This window comes from Patiria miniata, unplaced genomic scaffold (genome assembly GCF_015706575.1).
Source record: "Patiria miniata isolate m_02_andy unplaced genomic scaffold, ASM1570657v1 HiC_scaffold_6, whole genome shotgun sequence".
NCBI classification, from domain to species: domain Eukaryota; kingdom Metazoa; phylum Echinodermata; class Asteroidea; order Valvatida; family Asterinidae; genus Patiria; species Patiria miniata.
The window spans coordinates 14539199-14558937 of record NW_024037073.1 but is presented as its reverse complement, the minus strand read 5'-3'; the positions used below and the strand labels follow the sequence as shown (position 1 = coordinate 14558937).

Here is a 19739-nt window from a genome sequence, read left to right as displayed (position 1 = left end):
CTGAGGCAATTTCTGACCACTTTAACCAATATTTTCTGAGCAAAAGATACATTGTAGTACATAATACTATTAATAGGGCCCTGTAAATGAGACACGTGTTCAAAAATCTTTTTTACCTCTTGTATCATTTTAATTAACCTCGTTTTTAAAAATCGCTCGTGGTAAAAAGTGGGGGGGGGGGGCAAAATAGCTACCTATTCAAAAGTGGGGGGGGGGGGGCAACTGCCCCCTCTGCCCCCCCCCCCCCCCCCCCGGTTCCGCCGCCGGTGGCAACGTGCGAACGTCTCTAGTCAAACGCTGGTCAAAATGTCATCTCAGAACTTCTGGATCCTGGCTCCCTGCTGTACCTTATGAATGCGCTCGGCTATGGTTACCAGCGATGCAACCAGCCCCATTAGGTTGGTTCCAAATAGTCGACTAGCGTAGTCAACCATTGTTGACTAGCAGAGTTCGGGAGGGCGCTGACGACCGTGTTTACAGATATTAGAACCGCCGCAATCTTTACATAAGTAGCGTTGTCGATTATGTGGACAGATACTAGAACCACCGCAATCTTTACATAAGTAGCGTTGGCGACCGTGTTTACAACTTTACAGATACTAGAACCACCGCAATCTTTACATAAGTAGCGTTGCCGACCGTGTTTACAACTTTACAACTTTACAGATACCAGAACCACCGCAATCTTTACATAAGTAGCGTTGACGACCGTGTGGACATTGTCGTTGTTTAATTTACTTCTACACTCAGCGCAGATTTTGTATTTTTCACCGTTTGGTTTGATGCTTAGATCGTCACTTTTACAAAACTTACAAACGTTTGATTTTGAGTAATATTTTTGTTTTATTTTATCCCTACACATATTACACGTCTTATAAGTTTCACCGTTTGATTTCATACCGAATTGTTCAAGCTTGCAGGATTTATGGCACTGAACACAAACGTTTAATATTGTCATTCTTTCTATTTATTATATGATAATAAAAATTTCTCATTTTTTATTAGCGATTTTGTTACAACAAAATCAGCAAAAATAATAGCAAACTACTGAGGTGTTTACAACTAACTACTGAGTTATTTACAGCTAACTACTGAGTTGTTTACAGCTAACTACTGAGTTGTTTACAGCTAACTACTGAGTTGTTTACAACTAACTACTGAGTTGTTTACAGCTAGCTTTATAACTAGCTTTATAGTAAATGATAGCAATATGCGAGTATTTGCAGTTTTTGGCTATTATCATCATATCGCTTAATTTATCGTTTTATACCTACGAATATCTTCGCTTTTGTAACAAAGTTGCAAAAGCTACAACAAACTTAAATTCGTTTCTAATTAAATGGAGGACCTAAAACTTGCTTTAAAGAACGAACAAGATCAACGCAGAACATAAAGATCGTTTGTGCGGTGTCGTAGCAGCCGGAAACTCTAGAAAGTACTTGGGAAAGGAATATACCTTTAAACATATCGAAGCTCTTGACAGTAAAGAACTCGAAAAGCTGTATCATCTGTACGAAACTAAATTTGGAAATGAAATTGTTCAAACAGTTGGTAAATATACTTTGAGTCTATTTTCGCGAGTGTTATCCGTTGTTACACCCGTACAAGTTTTAGGATATAACGTCACTATAGATTCTGAAGAAGAACTTACCAACGACTTGAGTTCTGATCCTATTATAAGCGCGAGTATGGCTGGTATGTTGAGCGACGTTTGTTACAAGTACGGAACTTTAATATCACCCCTATAGTTGCTACGATTATCACAACAAAACATTTGAAATTTAACAAACCTAATATAATAAATGGAAGATCAGAAAGCAGCGACAGCAACGCCTGCAGCTCAACCAGCAGAGATAGAGACGCCCCAACCGATAAAAACAACGCCATCAACGACGGTAACGAGAGTGACCAAGACTAAAAATCCTAAACGAATTCAGCAGGGTAAAGCTTAGCCGAGCACAATAGACAGATGAAATTAAAATTAGCAAAAATGGTGGCATCGGATGATAATACGAGCCCACCAGACTACAACTCTTGGGCCATGTGGGGTGCAGCGTCGATAATAGTGGGGTTGCTGGTATTAAAAAGTAAGGCAACTGCGCCGGTGGTACAGCCAGTGCCGGTAGTAACGCAACCCACCACACCCAGCGCCCCAAAAACGTTAGACATGGAATAAAAACTACAATTTTTTAAATTATTATATTAAAAACGATGAGTAACTTTGACACCAACGGAATAGCTAATACGATTGATCATGGAGCCGTCATATCGGGTCTGTCGATGGGATACGCCATGGTAGGAAAAAAACCTACTCAAAATGAAAGCGCCGGATTAAAACAAACTAAGCGTAGAAGATGCGGGTAAATTGACGGTTATTATAAGTGGAGCTCTGGCCACGCAAAATTGGTTGGTGGCCCAGGGTATACTACTGGGCAGTATAATGAAAACGGCATAATTTAAATAGGCTTATTAAATAAATGGCTGAGGGAGGATTTGAATTGGATCCCGTTGATGATTACGGGACAGATGATTACGACGATGATGATGATGTAGCAGAGACAAATCTAGATTGGGACGAAACTTATGATACTACTGCACCACGTACCGACATAGATGACATTTTACATCACGGAAGAAGCATGGTCACTAATGTTAGCGTTGATGAGTTTTACACAAAATTTAACAGAGGCGACGGACCATTACTTCCGCAATACGAACATTTCGTCAGCAATGAAGACGGTCCATTTTACCAGACGGAAAAAGGTCCAGGAAAGTTGACAGATGTAAGAAACCCCCCAAAAATATTGGGTCTATTGAGTAAAGAAAAAAATGCAAAAGCGTTAGGGTTTAAAGGTAGAGATTTTATTAGAAAAAGATTGGGTTTTAAGGATTATAAAATTAACCCGCTCGAACAAGTACTCGAGAGTATACCCATGACAGAACTACCCAGACTCACTGATGAGGTAATCGAGATTTTAGACGATTTAGAACAAGACACCGGCGCTCAAACGGAAGGATTGAATTACAGAGATTAGGGATTAGACAAATGTCTTCAGACGTTAAGAGGTAACCTACAACTTAATTTAGCTCGTCTCACTCAACTCGATGATGAGATTGCAGCCACGAGACAAGAACTCGAATCTCACAGCAAAGAGGGTCGACGAGAGTTAAACGATAAATTGAGCGACTTGAACGTTGAAAGATCCGCCAGATTAGAAGCCGCAAAAGCCAACGAACGAGGGCTCAAAAGTCAGATCGCTAGAATCAAAGAAACGATTAATAAAATATTAGGCGGCGACACGACTCTGGCGGAAAAGATTTGAACTCTTTTTAGAGAACAAGGTGTGACCGTAGTGAGTATTTTAGCCGCTTTTAGTTTGGCCATCAGCACGATAGTGAGTAGCATCGTCGCTGGCGTGAGAGGTGCGGGTGCTCCAACCACACTATCGCCGACACCAACACCAGCACCAACACCAAAAGGCGGTATCAAAGAGTGGATTTCAAAACAACTCGCTAATTTTGCATCTGCTCTTCAAAAACTCGGAGTGAGCGCGTTGGGTGCTCTGCCGGGTGTCATAGGCAGCGTACTCAGTTGGATATTTAACACGTTGAGTAAGTCCGTATCGTGGTTGGCTGAACACGCGTGGGCTTTGTTTTTGGGTGTGGGAGCCTTGGTGTTTGCGTACCTGCAAAAACGATGGTAGTAATAGTTGTAATCAAGTTTAAAAAATAAGCCTTACCAGCAGAAAGTTGGTAAGGCTTATTTTTTTTGTGTTGTGAGCTTAGAGTGTGACTTATTGCGTTGCCTCGTAAGCCAAAATACCCATGCCAACGATAGCTAATATTCTTACCGTCAACGATAATTTTTCGTCTTGGTGAGTTTGTAGTTTTGTAGGCTCTTGGGTTAAAACTGTTGGTGTTGCTGCTGGTGCTGGTGCTGGTGATACTATATCGTTTGTTATAGGCTCTGGGGGTGTTGGTGGCGCGACGTCATCGGTGTCATCAAAAGAGTCGTCCGGTTGAGGTTGTGAGTTTAAATCTGGCACCAAACCAGTTTTCATACTCTGGGCAGCGATTTGAAGATTGTTGTTATAGCCGTCGTGCGTTCCAACCCTCAAGTTCATATCCGATGGAATTAAATACAAACCCCGTTTCACGACAAAATTTAAAGGCGTTCTGGCATACTGCAAAGAGTCTTGAAATTGATCGATACTCGTTTCCATGTCATCTACTGCATTGATGATATCTTCAACGATGACGTTAAATTGTCTCTGAGCGTCTAATCCTGTGCCCAGTGTTAATACGCTCGTTTTTGTTTGAGCCTGCGCACCGAGTAAAGCGTACACGTAAGATCTGATCGATTCGTTGATCTTTATGATTCCCGCGGGGGTAAACGAACTCGTGTCGGGTATAAAATCTAACCAAGCCTTTTGTACTGATTCATTTTGTTCGATGTAAACCGTCCAAGGAACGTAACTTCTTCCACTCTTTTTAGGGCTATCTAGACCGTGGTAGCCGCCGTAAATAACGTTGGGGTTGTTGGGTAATGCTCTATCGTATTCACCAACCGCTACAAACTTGCCCTTATTAAAGCTATACGAGGTACCCAAACCGTTAGATTTTGTGTCTCTCGTCTGTTTAAAAGACTTGTTTTGATCTATGCCAAACAACAAACAGGTATCGGTAAATGCTCTGTGATTATAACTGTTGTCTAGAGCGTTAGATGCGTCATCTCCCGGTAAAGGAGCAGCAAAGTCGTACAGGATCTTTCTAACCGTAAAATATAAATGAAAGTTAAAGATGGCCCAAACGTAACGGTTGCTCGAGTTTAAAAGATCAAATCCAACACCGCAGCCCGTAGTAGCGCAGTAGATTGCAAAATTTAACTGATTTTGATAAAACGACATGGGGTGTGATATCCAACGATCTACATCCTCGTCCGTTGTGATGCGAGGCAATTTAAAGTCCGAGGTTAAGTCGGGAAACAAGGTTAAAAACCCGTTGGTATTATTAACAATGACCTCAAGTTCACTGGGTTTAGTGCTGTTTAAAAACTTTGCTTGACTCATTATTTTAGTTTCAGTTTTAATATAAAAAGACTTTAAAATAAATGCATTCATTTCACTTGTTTCAAAATGAGCAGACGTTTAAATTAGAAGACGTTGTATAGATAATCTAAACGGTCAAAAATCTGTACGCGTAAAAAGGGTGATATTTAACCCCGGATATTTTAATATTTCCAGCGCCACGGAGATTGATTGGTATACGAATATAGATGGGAGACCCGCTGAAAGACCTGATGATGGTAGAAGATACGAACAGGTTGACTCAAATATAGCAGTAAGAACAGATAGAGATTTTATTGAATCGTTGATACCTGAGATACCATACGACTATTTAATTAACGACGAAAATACTTTCAATAGAGTTGTAAACGATCTTATAGAAGCGTACGAAGAAGATAGACTAGACTCTGCTTTAGTATCGACTAAAATAGAAGTGGGACAAATAGGGAGATTGCAAGAAACTTTAAACAATAAAAGACAAGAAAGAACACTAACCGACGTACAACGCAATACGATTGTATTTTTAATAACAACTTTATCTGAAAGAAAAGGCTTCATCGGTGAAGGTAAAAAGATAGTGCTAGAATATATCGAAGGTATAATAAGCAAACCTAGGGTTAGACTAATTAGACAAGCTGGGGTAACAATACGGGGGAGTCTTATCGTGTCTGGTGATAATTTAGATTTTATTTCTCCGAGTCTTTTAGCGCCGTTACCAGCTGGAGTCACCGGTTCGGTCACCATACCACCGGGGTGGTACGACGTTGATTGGTTCGATTTTATTTTAAATTATATACCCGGGGTAAGTTTTCGAATATTTAGAGAATCTAAAAAGGTGACGTTGGTGGTAACCGACGTGAATCTCAAGTTGCGTTTAAACAGAGAAGTCTCTCGATTACTCAATTTACCCAAAGGAAGGCTGATACCCGAACCCGAGCCTGATAGAGTCGAGGATTTCAAAAAACTTAAAAACGGTAAAATCGACAAACTGACATTTTCAAACATAGGAAAAAGGACAGATCATCAACAACAAGGGTGTGAGTATAATGATAGAGTTGGAGATCTTTTAATTTTAAAATCGTTTTATATTAAAAACATGAGTATAGATAGTAAGGCGTTATACCCTGATATTTCTGGAGATGTACTCCGATTAAGAGAGAGACCACCGAGAGCGCACTTATAAAAAAATAAAGAGAGTGATCGACACTATTAATTACGTAGAGCTAGGATTAGAAGGATTGGGGGCTATAGCGGGGGCTGTCAGTATTCCCGCTCTCTTGGGTATTATCAGCCCCCGTTTGATTGGTGCTAGAAGGAACGTTTATAGGCGCTTTTGGTGTAGATATTCTGCTTAGAATCACGTCTAAGCGATTAACCACCAAGCTGAAAAAGCACGACCAGATTAAAATATTAGCAGACTCCAAACTTAACACGATTGAAGAATATGTGTCTCAAGCCATCAACGACGGAGATATATCGCACGAAGAGTTTATATTGATTACGAGAGAGCTCGCAAAATTTAACGAGCTTAAGCAGAAAATTAGAACAAAGACCAGCACAAAGCTTCAAAAAATAAAAAGCGATTCAGACTTTGAAAAAGAAGTTAAAAAACGGGTAGACGAACGGCTGGCAAAGGAAAAAAAAATCTCTTATCGAAAAACTTACAAGTTCGAATTCTCAGTAAAAAAACATTATGAAGGCGATCCACCGAGTTATACCTTTCCTCTTAGGGTGTCACCCTCAGTGCACCTTTATTGTAGCGGTCATCGTATCTTTTTAAGGCTTTCTATGACTGAACGTTTATCACTCAACCTTACACAAAGCATTGACGTTAGGTTAAAACATTAGTTGCTGGCACCTGACGTTTGCCGCGGGGGACTTTGATCAGATTTTTTCTAAAAATTGGGATCGGGGGATTTTGATCAGATTTTTTCTAAAAATTGGGATCGGGGGATTTTGATCAGATTTTTTCTAAAACTTGGGATCGGGAGATTTTGATCCGGTACCCGACGTCAGTTTTTCTAAAAATTGGGATCGGGGGATTTTGATTCGATTTTTTCTAAAAATTTGCCTCGGGGGATTTTTAGAAACGAGAGCGACGTGTTCAGGCTTGCCACAGATTTTCCATTTTGATCTGGTACCCCCACTACCCCTACTACTTGTCGATATGGGCAGGTGCATGCTGAAGACAAGATAATCTCTCCTCTTTAGAAAATGGTGCAACCATCCCACAAAATGTCACTATTACGTGCAGGTGGTCAGCGATATGTATACAGTGCAACCTTTTTTTCGGGTTGAAAAACCAATGTTGGTGAGTTAAAACTCTGATTTATAAAAAAAAAACACTGTCTGTCCAAGGTCCCATACACCATTATCCAAATTCCACTTTTCTTGAAAATGGCAGCACACCATGTGCTTTAATTTCACGGGATGCTTGAGGTTATTATTCACTTACCAACCATGCTTTTACACCTACAGTCAAGTAAGGTATTTCATAATAATGTGGGGAAAAATGTTGGAACCTGAACGACGCCACTTCTGCAATTGTATACAAAGTCTATGGAGAGTCTCATTTAGACACTTTGCAAAGATTCCCACATCTGGCTATCACTAATTTTTTCATTCAGTGACCTATCACTCAGCCATCAGAAACTAATAATATGTCCTAAAAAGATTTAGCAGGTAAAATATTGAAGTATAATTTGGGCCTACTGAGAAAACACTTTCAGACCAGTCTCATTAGTCCAAGTAACAAATCGCCAGTTTAACTGCCTTTGCCCATTTGCGCCCCCTGTAGGCTTCAGCATGTTCAGTGGGACTTGAAAATACAAATGGTGGTGGTCTGGTGGTTAGGTTCACATACCTTTAAGAAGAAAAGAGAAATTCCATTGAAAAGAAAAGAAAAATTGACTTATAATAAGGTATTTCACGGTAATATGCGCCATCTTGCCTGCGGGGCAATTTTACACGTGTTGCTGTGTACGCATCGTCAATGGAAAACTTTGGCGCTTGTAATAAGGAGTTATCCAGTTTCAAACCATCCTCTTACATTGAGATTGTTTGGGATGTAAAAGGGGCACTAGGTCCTGAAATCCCCGAATATTTTATGTTTTGGATTGTTTACTTATCCTATTTTAAACATCTGGTTGAAAGGAAACTTTTTATGAGAGCTACCTTGTGGGGTACAAAAGGAACAGTGGTACCCTACAAGTCGGTCATTGTAAACCGATACCCGAGAAGGGAAATTCTAATAAGAGAGAAAAAGGGAGAACACTGCAAGAACTCCATAAACCCCAAATGACGTCATTTCCTACAGACCATCCACGTGCATCGGCATTTTGAGAATCAACTTGCATAATGCGCATCGGCTGCGTCGTATTTCGAACACATTTCGAGCAACAAGCGCGCGTTTGGAACATTTTCAACACTGCGCAATGCGTGCTTGATTGCGTAAAATACGCAGTTGCAGTTCTCCTACAGAGATGGCCATCATTGAGTGAGCCCTATTGCATTGCTCTTAAAAAAAAGTTGCTACATAGGATGGCAGGCAAGTTAGGTTTAAAAATCAATTTGCGAACGTGACATATATCTTTCTTATACATTGTATGAGATGTAACTTATCCAGGTAACTTATCTTTAAAGCCCGCCGCACACCTTTCCGATGTTACATGTTCATCGGCTCATCAGACGCACAGATCGGAGAGGCGTGAGCTGAAATATCGGACTGATCTGACCGTGCGGATGAAATCATACATGTTTGGTATTTTCGCATCAGATTTCACCGGATCCAATGTCACCCGAAAGGTGTGCAGGAAGCACTCCTATTTCACTGGATGCGATATTTATGTTAACCAATCAGATTAAAAAAGGAAGTCACATGATTGGGCATGATGCAAAAACCCAATAATTCCCCCCCCCCGTTAAAGGGAAGATACAACAAAGAAGTGATCAAATTATCACGAAATATCGTACTGGATGGTTAGGGAATGACATTTTAAAGCATCCTGTAAAATTGTGGCTCCTGGTGTGCTGACATTTTCAAGAAAACTTGTATTTTTCCAACGCTGGTCGGCCGACCAGCGTTGGAAAAAACTGGCTTTTTTTCAAAAACTGCTCTTAATTTTTCATAATTAGTTTTTTGGCATTTTCTTTGCAATTGATTACACACCTGTGTAGGGGTACAAGCCTGCCAGACTGATTCTCTGACCTTACAATTCCCCCCAGTTGACAAACTGCTCCGTTTCATCTTAAGTGGGGTCAGGGAACTAGACTACAAGAACATAATGTTTTTCTTGGTTTTTTCCAGCATCTTCAAGCCCAAAACGTGAAACAAGTCAGTTTAACAATATTTGCTATAACATTCTGATACCCCAAATCCATTTACTACTGAAAATTGCAGCAAGAGCAAATGTTGTACATTCCCTTTAAAATGTGGGTTGCATTTGTAGCAGCTTTGTGCTTGAATGTAGTATAAGTTGTGGACAAGTTGTTGCAGAAGACAAAAATAAGAAACCATATATTAATGGAGGACCCTTCATGAATTATTTTTTTTTCAAGAGTGCAATAGCTTTTGTAAATTCTGATGATGATCTGCTTCCATTTAAAATCTAACTTTTTTTCTACTTGAACGATCAAGATATCTTCATGGATATAATCTCCATGAAATTGTACATAGGTCTGAAGAATAGATTTCATTTTCCTTCTTTGTATGAACAGTCACTTTGAAAATTGTGAAAATTTTGAATTGCATTTTTGTTTTAAATATAGCACATGTAATCTGCATGAAGTTGAAATAATGAATGAATCAGAAACATATTTCAATAAATTGGGTTTTTTTTGTACATTTTGTGTGTTCCTTTTCATATCAGAAATGATCACTTCATATGGACAGAGCTATTCAAGTCACTTTTATCTCCTAGAAATGTGTTCCTGCTAAGAACTTAATTTTTCTTTCAATTCAGGAAAAAAAATGTAAAAATTAATGAACTTATTGTCGTCTGCTCAGTACTGACTTTATGTACTGATATTTTTGAATATTCATAGGCATAATACATGTACTTGATGTGAATAAGCCATTTGCGAGTTAAATTTGAATAAAATCTGGAACGCTGACTTAATACAATGCTTTGCACGTTTTAACCTAGCATTCTCCTGACCAAAGAGACTGTTACTATATCACGTGATTCGGGGCAAGCCTTATGCTAGCAACCCCCAGCTCCGGCATGGTCTGGTGTCTTTGTGCCATTCTCACCCATTGTGAACAATGTATTGGTGCTGAGCGTCTCTTACGTAACTATGCAAGAGCTTGCCCAAAATCATGTGATTAGCAACATTGTCTTTGGTCTGGAGAATTCACAGTTAAAATGTGCCAAGCATTCTGAGCAAGTCATTGTACCAGACGTTTTTCAAATGTAAATCCCAAAGGGTATAGGTTACTCGCAAATGGCTTATTGGTGCTGAAAAAACAGGTAATAAAGCTGTGATATATATCAGGGTATTCTCTATTTGAGTAAAAGTTTGATATTTAAGCAGTTTTTGTTGTTGAAGTGTTTACTTTTAATGATGCTTACAATAACTACCATACATGTATGCATTATCTACATGCAAAACATGTATTTTTTGTTTTATTAAGGGACAAGTTTGTTCTGTGTTTGTGAGGCGTTCTCGCAAAATGAGACAGAACTGGGCAGAGGTCAAATGAGGGTTTGCAGGTATTAGGAAAGAGAATGGAGTCTCCTTACAATACAGTTTGTTGTACTTCAATTGGACATTTTGTTGACAAGTTATGGCTGTTTCAAATTAGCATTTATCAACATGTCATTAAATAAAGTAAAATACTGAGAAAAAGTCTGTAAAGTTTCGAGTTTTGTATTTGTGTTGCCTTCAACACTTCAATTCAACAATTTTTATATTATTTTAATTTTAATAGATGTGTAGTAGACATATCAAAGATAACAAATCTCGATCAATTTGAATATCGTAGAAAACAAATTAAACCCATTCAGTTTTTTTGCATTTTTCTCCACTACGGCCTGGGCCTAGTTCCGTCTTATTTTGCCAGTATGCCTCACATCTTTCTATTAGAGCATCAAACAGTACTTTCAATCATGAATTAAACAAAGTACATGTAGATTGTTCCTTAATTCCTTAATATCAGTTCATTTAAACTGTCACAATTTCAGTGCAGTTTTGATATTAAGAAATTATTTGATGGAAACTCTAAATAGAAAGTTATTGCTTTCTCCGTCATTTATGGACATTTTTTTGTTTTCTGTAACTATGATGTATACCTTTTAAATTTTTGGTAATAAAAATGGTTAGACATGTCAACACCAGTGACTAAAAATGCCTTTACTTCTGATTTTTTTTTTTAAATACCATTATTTTTCTCTGGCCTTGTCCCACCCACTCGTTATGGAAGGGAACAAGTCCAAATATGTAAGCGTGAAAGGCCTCCCACACTTTTCTTTGACTGGTGATCCAGATATATGTTTCATATAAATCCTAAAACCTTTAACAAATTCTCAGGAAATGCAAAGAAAACCCTGAAAGAGCCAATCCCCCCCCCCCAGCTCTCCTTGCCATGTTTTTATTACAGGTTTGTTCAATATTGACGGATATTGTAAACATTGTACGAGCTTCAACAGCAAAATCATGAGAAAAAAAAAATGAAAATAGCTGGGATGGACGCAAACCATTTTGTTTTCGAGGATAAAATACAACTTTATTGGTATCTTTTCTATGTGGTCCTTCAGCAATTAACAATTCTGATTAATTTTGTGAATTTCTCAAACTTGGTTAATACACATGCAATATAAAGCATACCTTCTAAGTTGTTGTATTACGGACTATTAAGAGCCCCGCAGCATAACTATTATTTACAATGTCAATTCCGATTAAAAGTGATTCAATACAATTTTACAGATCAGTTGCACTGCAGCCACACTGCAGCTATCTTTAAGGTGTGTTTTTATTCAATAGGGATGCCCCTGAGTTGACCTCTTGTGCATTGATTGTTAATGAATTCATAAAACAAAACACACCCCAAAGATGGCTGGTGAATGCAATCGGTCTATATATCGGTACCTCAGCAAGTGGCAACAGGAGACCAATGCCGGGAGAAAACTCGTAAAAAATGCTGATCACGGAAAACTATTCTTAGCAAAAATGTGATCTTTCTGGACTCATGCTTGTGACTATTTCTGTGAGTATTTTGCAGAAAAGTTCTTATTAGCAATAAGTTATCCAAAGCAATAAGTTGACTTTTTTTTGCTTGTGAGATTCTCTGCATATTTATGCTTATCATGTGAATTTAATAAGCAGAAAGCAGTGTCCAGTTATTTAGCCAAAATGCTTAATTTCGTGGACATCCCAGACAGACCTTTCTAAGCAGATAAGGATGCTGAGCAAATTTACTGAGAATTGATATTAAGGTATATTGATATTGAAGCGACATAAGTTTGTTTTTTAGGATCTAAACAACCACATTCATTCACATCATCAAGTGTGTGTGTGGCTTAATCACTGTGACATGGAGACTGTTCTATAAGGGGACACGTCGTTGGACACATTTTCTGTCCAATGCATACCCCATCCGCACTGCAGTGTTGTGAATGAGACAATGACAAGCCCAATTTCATAGCAAGTTGCATTTAACACATCATGAAGAATGAACAAATGCACTTGTTTCAGTTAAAGAGAGTGATAGCTTGTCAATTGAGTAGAGACTGGGATGACTTGTAATTGAATTATGATGACAAATTTACAATTCTGCAATGCTGAGTTGAATTTATACACATTTATAATAAACTACACGTGTACAGGGAAATATGGTACAATGCATACTCATTAATGTGTGCTAGTCCCTAGAGTTAAAACCAGAGGCATACATACAATTTGTATTACAAGTCTTGTGCCAATAAGATGCCATTTTCAATTTGGGCAAAATAATTGTTTACATTTTACCATTTTTTTATTTTCACTTGCTAAAGTTCTAGTCAAATTACATAGAAAGGAGTACCACTTTGAATTGCCAATACAGTTGCTTTTTCAGGGAGGCACGCCCTTGTGACAGTTGTATAGCAAGTACATGTACACTCTCTAGTTTTAAAATACAACTATTTTGTGAGTGCTATCTACAGACAACACCCAGTCATGACTGGGCTGGAACTAGCCTCGAATTTAAATTTTTTACCCACTTCCATGACTTACCCAGCACTTACCCATTCCCAGATTTTAAAGGGAAGATACAACATTTGAAAACATCAAAAAACGAAATGATCACATTATCACAAAATACCTTACTGAATTATTAGGAAATGACAGTCTAAAGCATCCTGTAAAATCGTGGCTCCTGATGTGCTGACATTTTCAAGAAAAACTGTATTTTTCCAACGCTGGTCGGCCGACCAGCGTTGGAGAAAACTGGCTTTTTTTCAAAAACTGTTCCTAATTTTTCACATTTAGTTATTCCGCATTTTCTTTGCAACTGATTACACACCTGTGAAGGGGGTCAAGCTTGCTGGACTGATTCTCTGACCTTACAATTCCCAGAAGTCTATAAATTGCTCCGTTTCATCTTAAGTCGGGTCAGGAAACCAGATTACAAGAACATGATTGGTTTTCTTGGTTTTTCCATCATCTACAAGCCCAAAACGTGAAACATGCACACTAATCTCCAAATCCATTTATTTCTGAAAATTGCGGCAAAAGCAAATGTTGCACGTTCCCTTTAACTTACCCATTTTCAAATCTGACTTACCACATTTTTTTTTATCATCAAATCAAATGATTAGATTGTAGCATAAATTTCACCCACTAAGCATGATCTACATACTGTATGCCTGTGTAATTGTAACACACTTGTCCCGACTACAACCACATGAAAACAGAACATAGTTTATGCATGTTGTGGTGACAACTTATGTTTGCAAATATGTACTTATTTGGAAATACCAACATAATCTGCATTCATTCTTCTCACGAAATAAGTATAGTTGGAAGTGCATAAGAGCCAAGTACGTGCACACTTGGACCTTAAGCCTTGGACCTTCTGAATAAACTCTATAATCTGGGCCAATTAAGTGCAAAGTTTACTTTATGTATGCATGGATAGTTGATCAGTGATTTAACCCACGGCTCATAATACAAATAACAGTGCTCAATTAAGTTTTCCTACGGATACCGTACCTTGTGGAAACTTGGTCTAGGAAAGAGAAGTTTGATAGGATTTTATTTTGAATTTTTAAAAATGAATTTACATTTCCTTTTTTGAAACGATAACAAAAAATGGGGCTGCCATTCAATTTGAACACCAGCAGTGCACTTGACTGTGTTAAGTTGCTGGTGCATTCTGAAGGAATAAACATTGCTTTGGTTCTGCTAGTGCACTACAGCCTACAATTTATGCTCCTATTTGCATGAAATATGAATAGTTAGCAGCAAGCTTGCCCCTTGAGTGCACTACCCCCTCCCCTCCCGCATTCTCTGCCTCTATTCCCTACATATCTTTGGCATGATCTATCTTACTGATGCTTTGTCACTTCAGTTAAGCTTAAACAATGCTTACGATTATAAACAGTTTCGACATGCAGGGTATGATCGTAAAATGGACACAATAGATTTGTTAAAAATAAAAACAGAAACAACAATTACATAAAGGCATCACTCCAATCTCTGAGGCAATTATAGCAATCGTTGGCACACTTGTTATTAGCTGACGTCGTTGCCATCAGCCAGTCAATGAAGAGCTCTTTGTCTTTGTTCAGCACCAGGAACTGACCGAGAACATTGAAGGCCTAGAGTGGAACATGAAATAAGAATGCAATGTCATACTTTGACAATTACTGTTTTGAGATCATGCACATTAAGTTTATCCTAAACCCTCCTCAGTCCTTAATCCTCCGGAAGATTATGGAGGATTTTGGAGGATTGAGGCTGAATGGGTGTCAGTTGGTTTTGAAGGATGCATAGGTGTCAAGATTGCAGACTGTACCCAGCATTGTTTATGTTCAGCCATGCATAATTGAGCCCTGCATTATGCTGGATATCATCCGCACTGCTTCTGAATGTCATCAGCACGTCATGTTTAGCATGGGTGCAATCAGTGGGGGACGGAGGGGGGGGGGGGGGGGAAGAGAGACAAGTCCTCCCACTTTTTTAAGTGGGGGATATCATATCGTTTGTCCCCCCCCCCCACTTTTTTCGTCCCCGAATAAAAAATTCTATAGCTCAAAATAGCTATGACTTCATGACTGAATGACTTCAAATTCGAAAATGATGTTTAAAAGATATTTTGCTAAAGAACATTTTTTTTGTCTAGAATCCAACATTTTTCGACCCTTCAGTGGGCAACGAACCCCACGCCGTCAGGGCTTTGCGCTTCACATAAGAGCTGATCAAGGTATGTCCCCCCACTTCTGAGAAGCAATTGACGCCCTTGCTATTTAGAACAAGATTTGTGATGGACATTCCATGTGTGACGCTGAGCCTCAACAGCAATGAATGTGCATAAATGTCACACTAAGATGGCATTTTAGAAAAGGTGCATGGCAGCATAATCTCTTGCTATTTCTCACAGTTGAAAAAGGTGTACATGTACAAGGTCCACGGCCTATCCTAGCCTTGTTGGATAAGTTTGTTATTTTGTTATTTGGAGCTGTAGACCTTATGCACTGCAGCCATCTTAGAGGGTGGGTGACTTTCTTCTCCTGGATAGGGGTAAATTAGACTGGAGATCTGACCTCATAAATGAGGATAGGCAACACCTTCAGTGATCCTGAAATCTTACTATGCACCTTGGTAATGTCACTTTCCCTGTAGTTTTATTAGCCAAGTTCTCCAGCAGTACTTATTTAACATTAAAGAGAAGATACAACATTTGTAAACATTAAAAAACGAAATGATCTAATTATCATGAATTATCTTACTTGATTGTTAGGGAATTGCAGCAAAAGTAAATGTTGTACATTCCCTTTGCTTTTGCTGCAGTTTTCAGAAATAAATGGATTCGGAGGACTAGTATGTTATAGCAAATATTGTTAAGCTGACTTGTTTCACGTTTTGGGCTTGTAGATGCTGGCAAAACCAAGAAAACCAATCATGTTCTGGTAGTCTGGTTCCCTGACCCCACTTAATATTAACAGAGCAAATAGACTTTGGGGAATTGTAAGGTTAAAGAATCAGTCTAGCAGGCTTGTACCCCTTCATCGGTGTGTAATCAATTGCAAAGAAAATGCGGAATAACTAAATATGAAAACTAGGAGAAGCTTTTGAAAAAAAGCCAGGTTTTTCCAACGCTGGTCGGCCGACCATTGTTGGAAAAATACAGTTTTTCTTGAAAATGTCAGCACAAGGAGCCACGGTTTTACAGGATGCTATAGACTGTCATTCCCTAACAATCCAGTAAGGTATTTTGTGATAATTGGATCATTTCTTTTTTTGATGTTTGCAAATGTAGTATCTTCCCTTTAAGTTGACCCCTACATCACAGGTCAATCAGTCAACGAGACACCAGCTGGTATTCAGACTCTTAATCCGCCTTGAGAGATTCTGAGGCTGTGTTCGGAATGAGTAGGGCCTAGCCTTTTGTTCCTTCACTGTTACTGATCCATAGACAAAGGTGTTGTAGTAATCTCACCTTTTCAAATCCAGCCTCTTGTAACCTCTCGCCATACTTTGGGCCGATTCCACCCAGTTCCGTCACTGGTTTGTCCCCCATGGGTTCCGATACAAATTGCTTGTGTTTCTTGGTGGTTGTCTGTGCCCTGTCAGCCATGCTTGCTGGAGAAAAGGTTCAAGTACGAGCTGGAAAGAATGAGACACAATAGACACAATCTATTTTTTCCTTTATGGGAAGGACGATATTTCCACCGCGAAATCGTAAAAACTTTTACGGGATCAAAATAAGGACAGTGCATTAAAAATAATAAAATGGCACACCGTTCTTGTTTTCCTTTTGGGAAAGGGGCGGGCAGTGTTTTAAGAAATCATCACGCAGGCATATAGTCTTTAATCAACTTGAACGTTTCAGGGAAAATATCAGACTTTATTCAGGGGATGTTTTAGTCAAACATTAACTATGAATAAAAAAGTTGAGATCATTATAAAACCACATCCTGCATAGTGCGATATTAGGGAGTCCACCTCCGTTCGCACACTCCGAGCATGTCTGCTTTCACAGGCATCGTACACGGAATAAACCACACCACCGTCGGATTTTTTTTATATCAATTTGAAAAGGAAGAGTTCAGTACAACACAAAGGACAGGCAATTCAGGAAGGTTAGTGGGCAATCTCTATTCCGAACGAGAAACGTGACAAGTACCGTGATAATATGGCATCCCATCCTACCGTGAAACACTATATCATTAACTTATTCATCGTGCATGGCATGGTCGTCACATTTATTTCCCGCCAAAACATGAAAAAAATCCCATGTAGAATTTACTAGAAATTCACTAAGTTGGCCACATTCGCCTACAAATCTCTCTTAAAGACTTTATCAACATATTCCTTACAGTTCTCACATGAAAGTATACTCTCTGAGGTACAAGGTAAGCACAAAAACAATCTTTTTTGTTTCGAAAGTGGCGTCAGGCCAGGTTGCAACATTTTTTGCCCTGGCCTGGGGAAATCCCCAATACACGCAACGACGTCATCACGAACGAACATGACGAAGGAGCCGTCGCCTCCTTTTCAAATGTTCATTTTCATCGGAATTAAAATCATGCCTACCCACAACAGAAACTAAAAACAAAGGTTGTGGATATCTTAATCTAATTTTGAGGGTCACATAAAAATATACATACCCTTAAGAGAAAAAAATCCGCTTCCTTCTCGCAGTTCTGAACGAGTGTTATTGTGAAATAAACCGCAGTTCCCGCCTTTCAGCATGCAACGCATGTTGATGTGGTCTGGGTATCAGACGAACATTACACGCGTTTGGCCGGAGGTTCCTGGAACCCATCTAAATTCGTTCGGGAATCGATTCTTTAATAGACTTACATATGATTTGCTTGCAAATAATCGAGTTGTGGGTATCGAAACAGCTCAGACTGTGAGGAGGCAAGATGGGTAGATTACCTACAGCGGCGGGTTACATGATTTTCCGAAGAAAAGTTTTTTTTTCTTTCTTAGAGTGAGAAAAGAATGATTTCTACAGAAATTTTGGGACAGATCAAATTTACCATCTAAAAAACCTTAACAAGACATCCATTCATTTGTTGAAATGTATTTTCAAAAACTGTATTTAGACAAAAACACCTCTATACTCAACCCCCCCCCCCCCCCCCTGTTTGGGCCTTACCACCCACACACATAATGTTTGTGTTACCACCTGCAGCCGATTTCACAAAAAAGTACGCAGCTTGCGCCATTACGTAATTAGGTTTTAAATCGGCTGCGGGACCCCTCTCAGAATTCCAGGGAGGCAAACATGACTTTTGCTATTGTTAAAACCAATTGAATGTCCCCTCAAGAAAATTACACCCCGGCCGCGCCCCCTGCGAACTGCCGTACACCAGTTATGCCACATTGCTGGTTTTTTTTTTTTTAAGTTTTTTTTTTTAGCTTCTTTGAAACGCATCGAGCTAGATTCATTCTGATCACCCGTACATAGACGCACACAGAAGAATGCTTCACACCATCGGCCACGTGTTCACTCCAACATAGAGCTCTGCATAAGAGCTTTGTACCGTCCAGTCCCTGTCCTGAGGCGATTAAGACATGACCAGGTTGGCCATGCCCCACTCGAACCTGATGGTAGAGATTCCTTGGGACTGAAGGGAAGCTTGTGTGGCATTGCTTGAAGACGATTGGACCGCAGGGACATCCTTCGGTTATGAGCACTGCCATCAAGAGGTCCAAAGGAGCGGAGGAAGCTATGTCATCTCAAAGAGTTTCCTAGTGAGGATCCTATGGCTCACTGTGTCATATGCTGCGGAGAGACCGACAAAGGCAGCTCCGGTGACCAGCCCTTCCTCGTACCCATCTTTGATGAACTACGTGAGGTTCAAGAGTGCGGTTCCTGGCCTGAAACCTGCCTGCTCAGGTCTGAGGAGCTCATCCACAAAGGGGACAACACTATCGAGTATTATGAGTCTTTTAAAGAGCTTGTACGTATGGCATAGCAGAGAGATGGGCCTGAAGCTCTTTTGACTGGCTGGGTCTTTACCAGGTTTTAGTTAGGCGCCGACTCTGGCTTTCCTCCACAGCTTTGGGATGCTGATGGTCCTCAAGTTGTTGAACATGTTAAGCAACCACTGAAGCGCAACGGGTCCAAGATGTTTGATCTGCTCACAGAGGATGTCTTCAAGTCCGGCTGCTTTACTTTTCATTAATAACACCACACAAACACTCATGCTGAAATGTCTTGTGAAGTCTGAGGACCCTCGAGGAAAGCGCCCATCAGCAACTATTGGAAGCTGGGCTCGTACGTCTCGGATGTTGGTTAGGGTTTCCCTGACAATTCACGAGGAGTTAGTGGGCGACTTGGTCGGCTGGTATAAACTTGAACGAAACCTAGTCCGAAGATGTGAAAAAAATGTGGACAAGCGATTTTTAAGGTCAAAATTTGATAAATTACTTTGGACTGAGTGCGTTTCCTGTCTGAACTTAATAAAATTAATATTCAGTTTGCAGTACTTTGCACATTTTTAACCGATGACCTCATCA

The 19739-nt window shown here is 39.5% G+C and overlaps 1 protein-coding gene across 2 annotated transcripts; it reads right to left on the bottom strand.

The window, feature by feature from the left end:
* Nucleotides 1-13789: 13789 nt before the first annotated feature.
* LOC119743214 (barrier-to-autointegration factor-like) lies at nucleotides 13790-18001 on the bottom strand. 2 transcript variants are annotated; one of them, XM_038219597.1, is made up of 3 exons: nucleotides 17876-18001; nucleotides 16705-16847; nucleotides 13790-14863 (listed from the first exon to the last, which is right to left on the bottom strand). In XM_038219597.1, exons 1-3 carry the CDS (start codon nucleotides 17967-17969, stop codon nucleotides 14717-14719), a joined length of 384 nt encoding a protein of 127 aa, XP_038075525.1. In that variant the 5' UTR covers nucleotides 17970-18001; the 3' UTR covers nucleotides 13790-14716. The 2 variants fall into 2 exon arrangements, with proteins under 2 accessions (XP_038075525.1, XP_038075526.1); XM_038219598.1 differs by having other exon boundaries at nucleotides 16705-16871; nucleotides 17876-17993.
* Nucleotides 18002-19739: the final 1738 nt, after the last annotated feature.

Coding starts and splice junctions, on each gene's coding strand:
- LOC119743214 (XM_038219597.1), bottom strand. CDS start 17,969: ATGCGTTGCATGCTGAAAGGCGGGAACTGCGGTTTATTTCACAATAAC. Junction 16,848..17,875: donor CGGATTTTTTTCTCTTAAGG/GTATGTATATTT, acceptor CCTTTTCTCCAG/CAAGCATGGCTGACAGGGCA. Junction 14,864..16,704: donor AAGAGGCTGGATTTGAAAAG/GTGAGATTACTA, acceptor GTTCCACTCTAG/GCCTTCAATGTTCTCGGTCA.